Source organism: Gigantopelta aegis, chromosome 6 (assembly GCF_016097555.1).
Source record: "Gigantopelta aegis isolate Gae_Host chromosome 6, Gae_host_genome, whole genome shotgun sequence".
NCBI lineage: Eukaryota > Metazoa > Mollusca > Gastropoda > Neomphalida > Peltospiridae > Gigantopelta > Gigantopelta aegis.
This window is the reverse complement of record NC_054704.1, coordinates 97491956-97506498: the sequence shown is the minus strand read 5'-3', so window position 1 is coordinate 97506498 and position 14543 is coordinate 97491956. Positions and strand designations below refer to the sequence as shown.

Genomic DNA, 14543 nt, shown 5'->3' with positions numbered 1-14543 from the left:
GTGTGTGTGTGTGTGTGTGTGTTGCAGGTAACCGGGGAGGTACATGTGTCTTTCTGTCTGTACATGTGTCTTTCTGTCTGTACCTAACAGTCTCTGTCTGTACCTAATTGTCTGTGTCTGTACCTAACTGTCTGTATGTGTGTGTGTTGCAGGTAACTGGGGAGGCGACAGAGCACCAGGTTGCTGAGGCGCTGCGTCGCTACGTGGCACGGCCTGCATACGTTCAGCGTGCGCTCTACAAACTGTTCATCTTCACATCTCACATGGCCGAGCCACGCGAAGACATAATCAAGGTACCTGTGTGTTGTCTGCATTAGCATTCAAGTTTTTTCCTAGGCAGGTTTTTTGGGATATATTTTGAAGCTTATTAGATGTTGAAATTGTTGTTTTTCATGTTTATGTTTGATTTTACATGTATGTAAATGTGGATAGATATGAATTGTTTTTTTCTTAAGTTAATTCAGAAATTGTTTTACCTTATTGAATTCCAAATGTGGCAACCATAGTGTTGGTACATATATCTTTCGTACAGTTATTAACTTTGACATTTTAAAGTCAGTAGAGAACTGCGTTACATTGTGTTAGTTCGTAACTTGGGTGGGATTTCACTCTGTAGAGTGCTTGCCGGAGGTGCTTGGGATCGAACCTCCTTGGCATACACATTGGGTTTTTTCTATCCCAGCCAGTACCCCATGACTGGTACTTCAAGTGACATGGTATGTGCTGTCATGTCTATGAGAAAGTGCTACTAATGAAGAAATGTAATGCGTTTCCTCTGAAGTCTATATATGTCAGAATTATGAAATGTTTGACATCCAATAGCCAATGATGAATTAATCCAGGGTTGAAATTTTTTTTCAGTTTAGGTACCTAAATTGTGGTAGCCCAGCATCATATTCTGGTAGCCCCAAATAATCTTGTACAGTATTATCTATACTTTATATTTCAGATTCTGGTAATTATTTTCAAGAATAATAAAACTACAAATAAACATTATCATTTCTCTCAATTACTCATTGTACTTATTTTCATATTTGTATAAAATAAAACAGGAGTTCTTATAATAATAATAATAATGATAATATTATATTATCACTAATTACCCCTCAAATGCTTATTTGGGATGTTTTGTGTGTGTTGGGGGATCGCCATTGTGAATTTACAATGGGAATAATAATAATAATAATAATTTAAAAAAAAAAAAGTTATTATTATTATTTTTTGCTAACATTTCCAAACCGTCCACCCTGTATCGCCAAGGACCGAAAATCGGGGTTATTTAATTCCGGACTGGTTTTTAAGCAATCTGCATATATTTGTGAACCTTGACATTTGTACCAAGAGGATAATCACACTTCGGGAATATCCGTACAATACCGCTGGTCAGCGACGAAGTGATAGCGTACATAAAGCCACTTCAACCTCTTATTTACTATGTGTGTTAAGTTTTATGCATCATATAGTATTAATTAACTGCTAACCTTTATTCTACATGCGAAAACAGCAATTATATTGCACACGTGTGAACCTAGTTTACAAGACGGCAACTCTGTTGTTGACGTGACGCATATTTGACTTCCGGTTTATTTAAACACGATGCACCACACACCTAATTCTAATTAGATCATTACTATGTTGGGTTTTATAGCATGTTTGTTTTACTTGGACTGGGTAGACAAGGTTAAAGACGGTTGTCAGTATACGTGGATAAATTAAGTATGTGTTCTAAGTATCATATAACCAGTAAATGACCACCGCACTATAAATTAAGCAAATAATGATAATAGGTAATTATTATCAAAACACGTTCTGTGATATTTGTCAGGTTGTTCAATGGGATTAACTTCAAGTTAGACATCATTTGAGAGATGAGAACACCTTTGATAAATTGTTGAAGTATGTTCACTTGTTTGTTATTATTACTGTAAAAACAAACGTGGTTCATCGCGTTTATTGCTTTTGCGATGTCCGAGTATGGCTGGCGACTGATTGAAGTTTGCTTAGTTTAGAGCATGTGGATTAGCGGATTAAAGTAATGGAATAGTAACTTCAAATATTTTGCTTGAGAGGGGGAATTGGGGTGGAATTTTAAAATTATATTTTAGGTGTGATTGTTTTTTGTTTTTTTTCTCCCAGTAGCTCGCCGGAGTTACGTCATGGGCGAAACTGGTTGTCCAGTCGTGAAATCTGGTAGCCCCGGGCGTCCGGGCATAGGATTTTTCCAACCCTGAATAATCAGTGTGGTCTTGTGGTGTCATTAAACAAAACAAACTCTATTTGACATCCTAACCTTGTGTCTTCTCCTCCAGCTTGTGTTGTCATTAAACAAAACAAACTCTATTTGACATCCTAACCTTGTGTCTTCTCCTCCAGCTTGTGTTATCATTAAACAAAACAAACTATTTGACATCCTAACCTTGTGTCTTCTCCTCCAGCTTGTGTTATCATTAAACAAAACAAACTATTTGACATCCTAACCTTGTGTCTTCTCCTCCAGCTTGTGTTGTCATTAAACAAAACAAACTCTATTTGGCATCCTAACCTTGTCTTCTCATGTGGTCTTGTGGTGTCATTAAACAAAACAAACTCTATTTGACATCCTAACCTTGTGTCTTCTGCTCCAGCTTGTGTTGTCATTAAACAAAACAAACTCTATTTGACATCCTAACCTTGTGTCTTCTCCTCCAGCTTGTGTTGTCATTAAACAAAACAAACTCTATTTGACATCCTAACCTTGTGTCTTCTCATCCAGCTTGTGTTGTCATTAAACAAAACAAACTCTATTTGACATCCTAACCTTGTGTCTTCTCCTCCAGCTTGTGTTGCCGGCCATGAAGAGTCACCCGAAGCAGCTAGGAGTCCAGATGGCGGCCACCGCGTGTCTGTACAACCTGACACGCGCAGAGCTCGGACTGAAGATTCACCCCGCATGTCTCAGACAAGTTGTCGACCTCACGCTGCAGGCCATGGAGAACTTCCCCAACCACCAGCAGGTGCTTCACACACACTGACACATTTAAAGGCGCAAAAACTAGTTTCAACCCGTAAAAATGGACACTAAGTTTAGATAATTTACAAACCTGTAACACATTTGGATAAAGTTACAACAGATTGAAACAAGTCTCTGTCATTGAAATGGTTAAATTCTATAAAAATAGACTCCATTGACTTGACTCCATAACCGTTACTTCTCAGATGCATGTGCATTTTAAAAAAATATGAAAAATGCCTTTTGTGAGATTAAAAACACCAGGATGACCAGAAACACTACAGATGTATGGACATGAATAATCCCAAACAATAAAATCAAAAATGGCTCTAATAGTGAAAAATATGTCTTAGAGTTTAAAAACTAGGATCTTTCACTTTATTTGTTTGTTTTACTCCTTAACCAGACCTCTGATCTGTGGCATTTGCCTCCCATCCCCCCCACCCCACCCCACCCCTCCACCCCACCCCACCCCTCCACCCCACCCCTCCATTCTATTAGAATGGTCCAAACATCTCACCAGCCCATGAAAAGGCTGATATCTTTCAGTGAGCACATCTCACCAGCCCATGAAAAGGCTGATATCTTTCAGTGAGCACATCTCACCAGCCCATGAAAAGGCTGATATCTTTCAGTGAGCACATCTCACCAGCCCATGAAAAGGCTGATATCTTTCAGTGAGCACTGGGCTTCCTATTGTGGTCGTTTCTTTTCATATTGTAACCCAACCTCTCGCATTTCCCCGCCCACTTTTAAATGAACTGGTCTGATCATCCAGTCGAACAAATTAAGTCAATCTTTTCATGTCTGTGTAGGAATAAAGTCATGGACTGGGCCTTTTGCATGCATCCTGCCATCACGCCCACAATGTAATAAAATTGACAGCATGCCATGCACCGTCACACTTCATAAGGGTTAGACTATTTTATTCTAATAAATGTTTGGGTCAGGTTTTGCGAAGTTCTTTCAAAGAATATTTTTTAGGTTAATGTTATAAAAAAGTTAATATGTTATTCAGTCTGTTAAGTGGCCATGATATTTGAATACATTTGTATTTCATATTTTGTGTGAAGCGTTTTGATAAATAAATTATGATAAGTCACCTGTATTTTTATCTGTGATTTGTTTTCCACAGCTGCAGAAGAATGCCCTTCTCACCCTGTGTAGTGACCGGATACTCCAGGACGTGGTGAGTTATACAGGCCGTCAGATATTATCAAGTTTATGAGTGAAATCATTTCAGCTTTATTGAGTGGCAAATTACATTACTAGTTTAACACATTTAAATTAATTATAAACTGGTAGCAAGTTTGTTATTCAGTTTATTTATCTGGCTGTTTTTATTATTCCTCTCTTAACTTTTAGACTACTGGATTCATTTTTGACAAAAACGACATTAAGTGGGTACAAGTTTATAATTTTTATTCACATAAATTTGCTTAAATGTTTTATAAATTCATGAAATAAAGTTTTTATTTGAATCAGTAAGTATTATTTTCGTGGGTTTTTGTAATTTTTTTGATATTATAGATAAGTTAATATTGATTAAAATTAAGCAAAAAATAAAAAAGTCACGTTTATTTATGGGCATTTGTGGGCAGCTGTCAGTATTTATGTCCATTATTCCTGATGATGGTGGTTTTCTGACCAGAATTTTAAAAACCTCCAAAAAAACTATGATTCATATGTTGATTTTCGTTGTTGGTAAAACGATCAAATTTATTATCACAATCTACTGTCACAATCAGCTATCGATCCCTTAAAATGACCGCGACGTGCCACCATTGTTGTCAAGCGAAAATACTTGCCAAAAACGACTTTTTGAACTCCAAATTTCAAGGTATTTTACATTTAAAAAACTAAACAAAAGCCTACATCTTGTTAAGAAATCTTTTTTCTTTTATTAAATTTCCATTGCCGGTGAGTGCCTTGTGAAAATGGCGGGAAATATAAATTGGAGAATGCACTGTTTGCAGTGTACAGTATGTCGACTGGCTTGACATAGGGCGAGATATCTCTCTTGCAGTAGTCAGAAGGTTAAAACTGTGTGTGCTAAGTCATACTGGCTGTTCTGATATACAGGAGAAACATTGAGTGAAAATTGATTTGTTTGCTTTTTTCACAAATGAGGCATTCAGCTGTCATATTCTTGCTGTATTTGTCTTGACTAAATGCATTATAACAGTATTATGGGTGGAATTAGCTGTCGATAGAATACTCCCCTGAGGTGGTCACAGAATTGAACTCTGTGCACGCATTCTCTTGACTTTGTTTTCCATCCTAACCAGGACCCCGTGGCTAGTACATCAACGGCCGTGGGAAAGTGCATATAAAAGATTCCTTGCTGCTAATGGAAAATCTAGTGGTTTTCCTGTAAGACAATATGTCAGAATACAAAAAGTTTCACATCCAATAGCCATTAATAAATTAATGTGCTTTAATGTGTAACTTTAAAAGCACAGCATTATTCATACATGTCGTTTAATTTAATCAAAGATTTTAAGGACTTCTCATTTTTATAGGATTAAAAACATGCATCAATCTTACATTACAAAATATAAACATGAAGGTTGTAAATGCTGTAGTTAGTTTGACAATTTCAGAAGTTTTAAATGTTGTTGGTATAGATAAGCTACCTGTATTGCAGCTGGTTTTAAAAAAACTACCATCCATGTACACCAGTTAAAAAACCAGCACCTTAGTTTTCCTTTATATATTTTTGTGCTCTCCATTGTAAATGGTTTTGTATTATAGGGAATCTCTGAATGGTGTGTTATTGTTTTCAGTCCTTCGATCGTTACCGATGTGCCAAGTTGGTGATGGAATGTTTATATACATTTGAAGATTCCTCAATGAACCGAATGTCTGTCGCTATTTGTTCTATTCTTGCTGCAAAGGTGAGTATCTGTTTATATCCAGGCTTGTTTAACCGTCTAACTACTGGATTCATTATTAACAAACGCCATGTTGAAGGGCTACACATTTATAACTTTTATTCACATACGTTTACTTGAAATGTTTTTCTCATTTTAATGATTTTTTTTTACAGTAATTATGTTGTTTATCATTACGCAAAATAAAATCAATAAATTTGCATTTACTTATGTGAATTTGTGTCTGTTCTTCTTGGAGGTTTTTTTTTCACAATGCCTGAAGATATTGAGGTGAATTTTGTGTATAGCTTTATCGTGTAGAGTTACAGAGCAGGTTTGACATTCATCAGGTGCCCATTTTTCACAGAGTTATAGCCCTTGAACTTAGGAGATATTAAAAAATTGTTGGGTCTAGAAGGGGACATATATTGGTTTAGCAGTATTCTCTGAATGCTTGGGTTTTTTATTTTAGATATCTACTGAGCAAACATCTGTTCTGGGAGCGAAATCTCGTTTCATGAAGAAATTACTCGATCTCGTGCGACAAAGAATGGACAATGTTCAGATAGACATCACTCTGCGATTTACATTGAGTGCATTGTGGAATCTTACAGGTGCGTCATAGGTTAAACGGTGAAACTAGTCTAAACCCGATCAGGCGTGGGACCTACTATATATATACGATTTAGACGGGATCCAGTGTTCAGAGGGTCGCACTTTAGAATTTAGGGTCTGGTTTAAACAGGTTTCACTGTTGTTTGCTTAAACCAATATTTATAATATTGGCTAGGGGTAGAGGTTTACATAAAGCACACAATATTTAGAATTACGTGAAAAATATTTTATTTTGATGGGTAAATATTACATTAGAAAAAATAAATATTTAGTTAATATTTGTCTTCCAGTTACAACATTTATCAATATCATTATTAATGATTAAAGATGTGTTAGAATTCAAATGGGACATAGTTGAAATACTTAACATGGCTTCCCTGGATGGAATGTCCCCCATTCCCCAATCAGTGCCCCATGATTGATACACCAGTGGCTGTGGTATGTACTGTCCTGTCTGGGAAGATGCATATAAAAATATCTTTATGAAAGGAGTAACGTGTTTGGTAGCAACTGGTTTCTTCTCTTACTCTTGACCACGTGGCCAAATATCCATATTTTAGACACCAAATGTGATGAGGTATCACTTTTCGTTCTTTACTCTAATGGTGTATTTAGTGATAACCTGTCGAATAATACTAAACACATGCGGTGAAGCTATATTAAGATTAGAATTGAAAAAAGAACATTTCTGTTTATCACATAACACAATATACCAATCTTAATTACAAATAGTAATGGATGGACGTGTACTGTTTTTGAGTATCATTTTAACCATGTTACTTAAATTTCAGATGAATCGCCACCCACTTGCCATGTTTTTCTTAACGAAGGGGGACTGGAATTGTTCATGAGTATGCTCCAGGTAAGCCCAGTATTGTTTGTTCATCTTAGCACATTAACAAAACAGAAAAAAGAACCCACCAGCTATAGTGTCTTTATTCCTAATAATGCTTATGCTTTGGCTGCGTATTTCAAGGCTTTTTGCAACCTGTGCCCCACAAGTCTGTCTTTGTGCCCCACAAGTCAGTCTTTGTGCCCCACAAGTCAGTCTTTGTGCCCCACAAGTCGGTCTTTGTGCCCCACAACTCAGTCTTTGTGCCCCACAAGTCGGTCTTTGTGCCCCACAACTCAGTCTTTGTGCCCCACAAGTCGGTCTTTGTGCCCCACAAGTCAGTCTTTGTGCCCCACAAGTCGGTCTTTGTGCCCCACAAGTCAGTCTTTGCCAGGCAAGGTGAGTGATCACTCCCCCTCCCTTCCATACTCTCCTGGAAAGCTTTAGGAGAGTGGCATATTGATCGCTTTGCAATAAAAAAATTAATTAATTTCATTTGAAAGTTAATGTGACTGCTCACCTGGCATCATTCAAGGAGAATGATCTTCAACTCGCCTTGATTTTACTCATGGTGAAGACTGCAACTGCTATGTACTATCCTGTCTGTGGGATACTGCTAATCAGAAAGAGTAGCCTACAGCGTGGCGGCAGCAGGTTTCCTCTCATTATCCATGTAGTTCTTAATGATATATCGGACGCCATATAAGTAAAACATTCCTTCTTTCTTCAAGGCTGTATACAAAATGTAAAATATTGTGGTCAAAATCACAGAATTCAGTGTTTTGAAGTTGAATATTTGTATTAATTACTCCTATCGATCACGTTGGCTTTTAATATTCTGTAAAATTCGGGTTTTGATTTTTTTACAGGTTTTGAGTGAGCAACCTAACATCGAGACTGACAACAGAGTTCAAGTGGAAACGAAGATCCTTGGTTTACTGGTAATTAGATCATCGGAGAAAGTTCACATTCCCACTGATCTCTGTTTGAATAAATAACTTGGCCATCATCACATCAGTATTGTCACAGTGTGCTGTTTAATTTTAGGGCACCTTACTTCTCATAGTTATATTTTTCAAACTTCGGACAAAACAACCATCAGTGAAGTAAGTTCATGAAGATTATTTGCCATAATTTCTAACCATATCTGGTAGAAGATGTGTTCCTGTTCATATGAAGCTGTTATCTGTCCATCAGATTGACGTAAACAAACAAGACTCCATTTCCAGGTGATCTTTCATCTGTACTGGTACTGTTTACCTCGATACAGTGGGTCATATCATCAATCACCCTTAGTAAACCCAGTATTTTTTTCCCTGATATATCAATGATGTATTAATAATTCTATTATTTACCATTTAAAACAATGTATGGAGGTCCAGATATTTGTTTTCCAGAATAACATTGCTGAAGTGAAGTCACTGCGCAAAAACCTGTTGAGAGAAGATTTCATAATGCTTGTCAAGTAAGTCGCTTGAAGAGAATGTAGGCAAGTTAACAAAGCATAAGAATAACAATTGATTTGCTTAGGGTGGCGCTAACATTTATTTTTGTTGATATCCAGGACTTGAAATAGTGGCTTCTGAAGGACAGCCCATTTTTCAGACCTACCAGGTGAAATAGAAATTAATCCGCTAAAACTACTAAAACAATCGCTGCTTCGCAGGTCATTTTTTAAGAGACAGATATATGTACAATTATCTCACCTGCTATTTAGCTTGTGATTGTGTTAATTTCTACTTCTTAGAGGTCCTGGTTGTCCATACACTGTCACAAACCCTCCTTCACCCCATCCAGTCTCATTTTCAGCAGGCCTATTTTTTTCTTAGCAGGTCATATTTCTTTTGGCCTGATATTTATTAAAACAATAACAGCAGGTCATGTTTTACTTCTATTTTGAGCCCTTGTATCCGTCCGCTGTGTGGTTAACGTCACTGATAGTTAAACAACGTTAATTCACATTAAGAAGAAGGAAATGTTTTATTTAACGACGCACTGAACACATTTTATTTACGGTTATGTGGCTTCAGACATATGGTTAAGGACCACACTGATACATAGAGAGGAAACCTGCTGTTGCCACTTCATGAGCTACTCTTTTCGATTAGCAGCAAGGGATCTTTTATATGCACCATCCCACAGACAGGATAGTACATACCACAGCCTTTGTTATACCATTTGTGGAGCACTGGCTGGAACAAGAAATAGCCCAATGGGCCACCGATGGGGATCGATCCTAAACCGACCGTGCATCAAGCGAGCACTATACCACTAGGCTACGTCCCGCCCCTAATTGAGATTATTTCAGTAGGTTTGAATATCACTGGTTTACGTGATGTGTTTTTATTTGTTTGGCTGGAATTGAGCTCAGTCGGTAGAATGCTTGGATCATGGGATTGAACCCCTCATTCTCATACTGGTTTCCACACACACACACACACACACACACACACACACACACACACACACACCCCTCCCGTCCGACACATTTATCGTTATAATTGTTTTGTTTTCAGCCGCCTGCTGCATGCTGAGCTAATTGACGTGAGTTATTTTGCGGCTGGGATAGTGGCTCATCTCGCCAGTGACGGTGACGAATCCTGGCTCATCGCTGGCACCTCAAGACAAGACATCATGAACGATCTGGTCACTACCTTTTTCAGAATATTTCAAGCAAACCATCGCTATGGGCCCGTGCTTATAAAACTTAAAGTCTAGACTTTAACGTAATGCTATATGAATGGTGTTGCCATGACGTTAAAGTCTGGACTTTAAGGTTTATAAGCACGGGGCCTGTTTTGTGTTGATTACACACATTTCGGTCCATGTAAAATGCATGACGGTTATATGAAGAACTATTACGTTTTGAAATTAAAATCTGCAGATTTCACACTGTTGGTGACAAACTCATGTCAATATAACATGTAACTAACATGTACTGTTTTATTGTTTAGAGGAACCAGGAACTAGATATTTTCGCCACATTTTTGTTGTGCAGTGCTATAACTGATACTAAATTCCATCTATTGCTAGATTCATGGAGTTAATTTCCTTTCCAATTGGTAGTCCTTGACTAGTAAATCATATACTGATTATGTTTGGTCTTGTTTGTGAAGAAAATATTGTTGCTTTATATACAGAACCAACAGAAATAAATTAAAGTAAAATCTGGTTATTTCAGGCTAAAGTTGTGATGGATTGGAAGCAGCCTGAAAATGAAATGGTTGCCTACAGGTTGGTATCTCTTATCATAAACCTGGGTTTTAAAACATATATATATTTCTCCTTATTTGTCTGAATTAATCATCATAAATCCTAGCCATCCAAGCTAAAGTTAGTTTGTTTTTGTTTCACGACACCACTAGAACACATTGATGTATTAATCATCGGCTATTGGATGTCAAACATTTGGTAGTTTCTGACATATAGTCTGTATAATATGTAATAGGACAAAAAAAGTCATTCAGGTAAGACTTACAGTTAGGGTGGAATGAGAAGAACGGGCCTAATTCACATGCTCTGCTAGACAACAATGCATCATCTTTGTAAGTCTTTTAGCATTGCACTGCGAGATTGCAAAATTGTGAGAGGTTAGTGAATTAGGCCCCAGTCTCTCACACCAAAGTCTAGTGGGACTGTTGATAATGATTTGACAAAACAAACATTCATCTTGTTGAGATAGGTAGCGTCACTGGGTCACCATCATAGGATATGAAATCACTAAATCAATTCATGGCCCCGATGGTTTTACGACATCATAGTGCCAAAATATCTTTGAAAATATTGGCCCAGGTTAATAAATTAATCAGATTGTGAACCTAAGTAGGAAAAAGAAAGCTATAATAATATTTTATAATGAATATATTTTAATGTTTTTTTAACTCCAGGTCTTTCAACCCTTTCTTCCCATTACTGGAATGTCACGAAACGACCGCTGTCCAGCTGTGGGCAGTCTGGGCTATTCATCATGTCTGCACAAAAAACGGCAAGTACTTTACAAGCTGTAATTAACAAATAATTAACATTTGGCTTGATTCTTTTTGGCAGGAGTAGACTATGTTTGTACATGTATGTGGTTTAAATGGGTTTTTCCTTTCACTTTGGACCAAGTGTCAAAATAGGTTGAAATACGAATAGATGTAGTTTAACATGTTCTGAGATGTAATTAAAAAAACCCAATCAAATTTGCTTTTTTTTTTCTTCCAATACATAGGAAATAATAGGTTGTGTTTTGTCTAATTTTAGCGTCCACATTTGTACTTTCAGGAAAACGCTATTGTCCTTTACTGCAAGAAGAAGGGGGAGTTGACAAGCTGCGCAAGTTGATTTCGAACCGTGATGCCAGTAGTGAAGTTGTGACCATCACAAATAATATTTTCACTCTCCTCAAGGAATATGTGTGACCTTCGATCTCCATATTAATGTGTCTGTTAGGCTTCCTCTGCAAGAGCGGTTTTGGCGAATTCATCATTTTCATCATCTGGCTTAAAATCTTGTTACATTTAACATTGGTTTCATTTAACATAAGTTTATAAAATATACCTGTTTTTATTTATTTATTACTTAACGTCTTACTTAAAGGTCTGACTAGTTATTAGGCAATTAAAAACATGTTCGACTCTTACAGCTTTTTCACCATTAATTTACACACTGTTTCCATCTTCATGTCGTTACTTAAATTACCAGTTTGGGGGAAATCCAAGGTATTTCTAGTCATCCTGGTGTGTTCATAAATTGGGAACTGGTGTTAGTGACTTTAATATCAGTGATTTGTAATGGTTATAAATAAAACTGTAAAACTCAGTATTAACATAGGCTTTTCCAATAAAACTGTAAAACTCAGTATTAACATAGGCTTTTCCAAAAAAACTGATAACATTAAAGGTCCTTCGTTTCATTGACATTAAATTTTATTTTTTCACTTAGGATATATTCCAAAAACCAGACTTCACCACAAAATATAATTGAGGGGGAGTGATTAATTGCTCCCCTAACTTAGATTTTTGGCAGTCATTTAGGATATTACTATTATTGAGCATTGCTATTTAATCCTTTTGTAGTACCTTTTTAAAACAAATTCACATGCTATGGGGAGCTAAAAATTACTCCTTGAACTAGTCTCAGAGGAGTGATGTGGAGCCAAAGTGACGGCTCTCGTTAAATGAGGAGTCTAAAAAACAGGATAATCAAAAACTGGAATTTGAAAAAACAATTCCAGAATGAGAGAAACACTTCTGGTTGTGAATTTTGTGTATTATTCTTTTTTTGTAATTTCGTTTGAGGTTTGTTTTTTTGTTTTTTTTAAATTCCAAAATGTCATGAGTTTAAGAGACTAAAAAGCCGGAGGAAGCCTGAAAGTGTGTGGACTGTCCACTAGTGTTATCCCCCCACTGTTTCTTGTGCCGTATTGCTGTGGAGCAGCAGTTTCTATCCATCCCACGTGACATTTGCTCATTACACTGTCTGTCTGTCTGTCTGTGTCAAGCAACTGTGCTTTATTGTGGTATGTTTTAATAACATCTGTGTCCTCTGCAATCCTTCTATATGCAGTTTTTGTTGTTTATTTTTATTCCTTCAGAAATGGGGGTGGGGGGGGTGGGGTAGGAAGCTCTGGGGCCCGCGAAAACCTTGCGAAATGTAAAAAAAAAAAAACCCCCAACCCAATACCTACATAATATCTGCGACAGTCAGGATACACAGTGTAGGAATGGGGTGAATGCAGGGGAGATTGCTCAGAACACTGTTGGAATACTGGTGTTTTTTGTTTTTTTGTGGTCAACATTTGTTTAGCCAGTTGTGAAAAAATATCAAATTAACTTAAACATGGGTCAGTGGTTAATCTTTTATTTTTAGCATTTAAAAAAAGAAGGAAAGCAAAAACTAAAATAATAAAAGCATATAGGCCTATTTAAATTGCTACATAATTGTGGGTTACCTGAGCTGAAGAGTGACCTATTGCATGTTCATTTAAATTGTGGTTAAGGTTTCTCCAATTACCTTTAAATATTGCAAAATGTAATGAAAGTAAACAATGTTTACATATGTCCAAAAAGTTGAAATGGGTTATGGAATATATTGCACAGTGTTGAAGGAATCTGGCATTGGGGTAATGCTCCCTACAAACTTTAAAAAACAAACAAACAAACCTTTGTGGCAGTTAGTGGATTGATCGGTGTTTTAACTATTCAGTGTATGACGTGAGTTCCGGTTGGCTTTGTCATTCTGTTTTTGTGAGTGGTGTTAACTATTTCGCTATTAACTTTGTTGTCTTCCATTTCATTGCACATGTGTGATATCTTTTTCTCCCATCAGAATAAATGTCTTGTATGACCCAATGATATATCTTGTTTCCTGGAACTATGTGATATCTATAAACATTTTGCTAACATTGGTGTTTAAAAACTCATGATATCAAGACTTGAAAGTAACAATTCTTGGGAATTAAATATAATATATGAAGAACTACATTTATGGCAACTAAATGCTTAGGAATCCATTATTGGAAGGTGTGATTGGCCTAAACACAATGATCTTGGTGTAGCATAATGCTTTTTATAAATGTTTTCACAAAAACAAGAAAAAACTAACTGGAAGAGAAAGTTCTTTCTAATGCTGATATATATTTCATTGTATAATAATAAAAACAAAAAAATAACTAATTAATATGTACAGCATTGTTTATTTTCATTGAATGGATGGGAGAAAACGATCTTTATTATGTACCTATATGGGATTGTTCATTATGTATGTATATGGGATAGGGCTATGCATCCCTTGGATAAAGAGTCTGACACCATATAACCGTAAATAAAATGTGTTGAGTGCATCGTTAAATGAAACATTTCCTTCCCTTGAATAAATCATTTGATATCGGGGAAATGGCAAAGCGTTGGCCCTGACAAAATATGTACCCACATAGGCATATATGAATGATTCTTTTAATCACCATCCTGTTGTTATGGCAAATATGTTGAAGAAAAAAACCCCCAGTAATTTCAGTGACTCGAATCAGTAACTGAAAATATATCAATTCAGATATTAGTCTTGTCCTTGATGTCAGAATTATGTGACTCAAACCATTAGCTGAAATAAGTCTGTTGAACCATTTTTTTTTTCATTCATGACATCAGAATTATGTGATCCCTGATCAACTGACGAGGTTATCCTTTGCCATCAGTTCTTTCAGTAATATCCTGGTTGTGTTTTCTTAAATATATTTCACATACCTCTTTCA

General features: G+C 36.5%; 1 protein-coding gene across 2 annotated transcripts in view; it reads left to right on the top strand.

Annotated features, from left to right (window-relative positions):
* LOC121374214 (protein zyg-11 homolog B-like) overlaps positions 1-14543 on the top strand; it is a 26364-nt gene extending 11821 nt beyond the window's left edge. For both annotated transcript variants that reach the window (XM_041501210.1, XM_041501209.1), the window contains exons 4-15: positions 153-293; positions 2817-2993; positions 4125-4178; positions 5776-5886; positions 6335-6476; positions 7269-7339; positions 8179-8250; positions 8707-8774; positions 9826-9955; positions 10491-10543; positions 11197-11294; positions 11576-14543. In XM_041501210.1, coding sequence (XP_041357144.1) covers positions 153-293; positions 2817-2993; positions 4125-4178; positions 5776-5886; positions 6335-6476; positions 7269-7339; positions 8179-8250; positions 8707-8774; positions 9826-9955; positions 10491-10543; positions 11197-11294; positions 11576-11712 — 1254 coding nt within the window. In that variant the 3' untranslated portion in view covers positions 11713-14543. The remainder of the gene's footprint in view (positions 1-152; positions 294-2816; positions 2994-4124; positions 4179-5775; positions 5887-6334; positions 6477-7268; positions 7340-8178; positions 8251-8706; positions 8775-9825; positions 9956-10490; positions 10544-11196; positions 11295-11575) is intronic.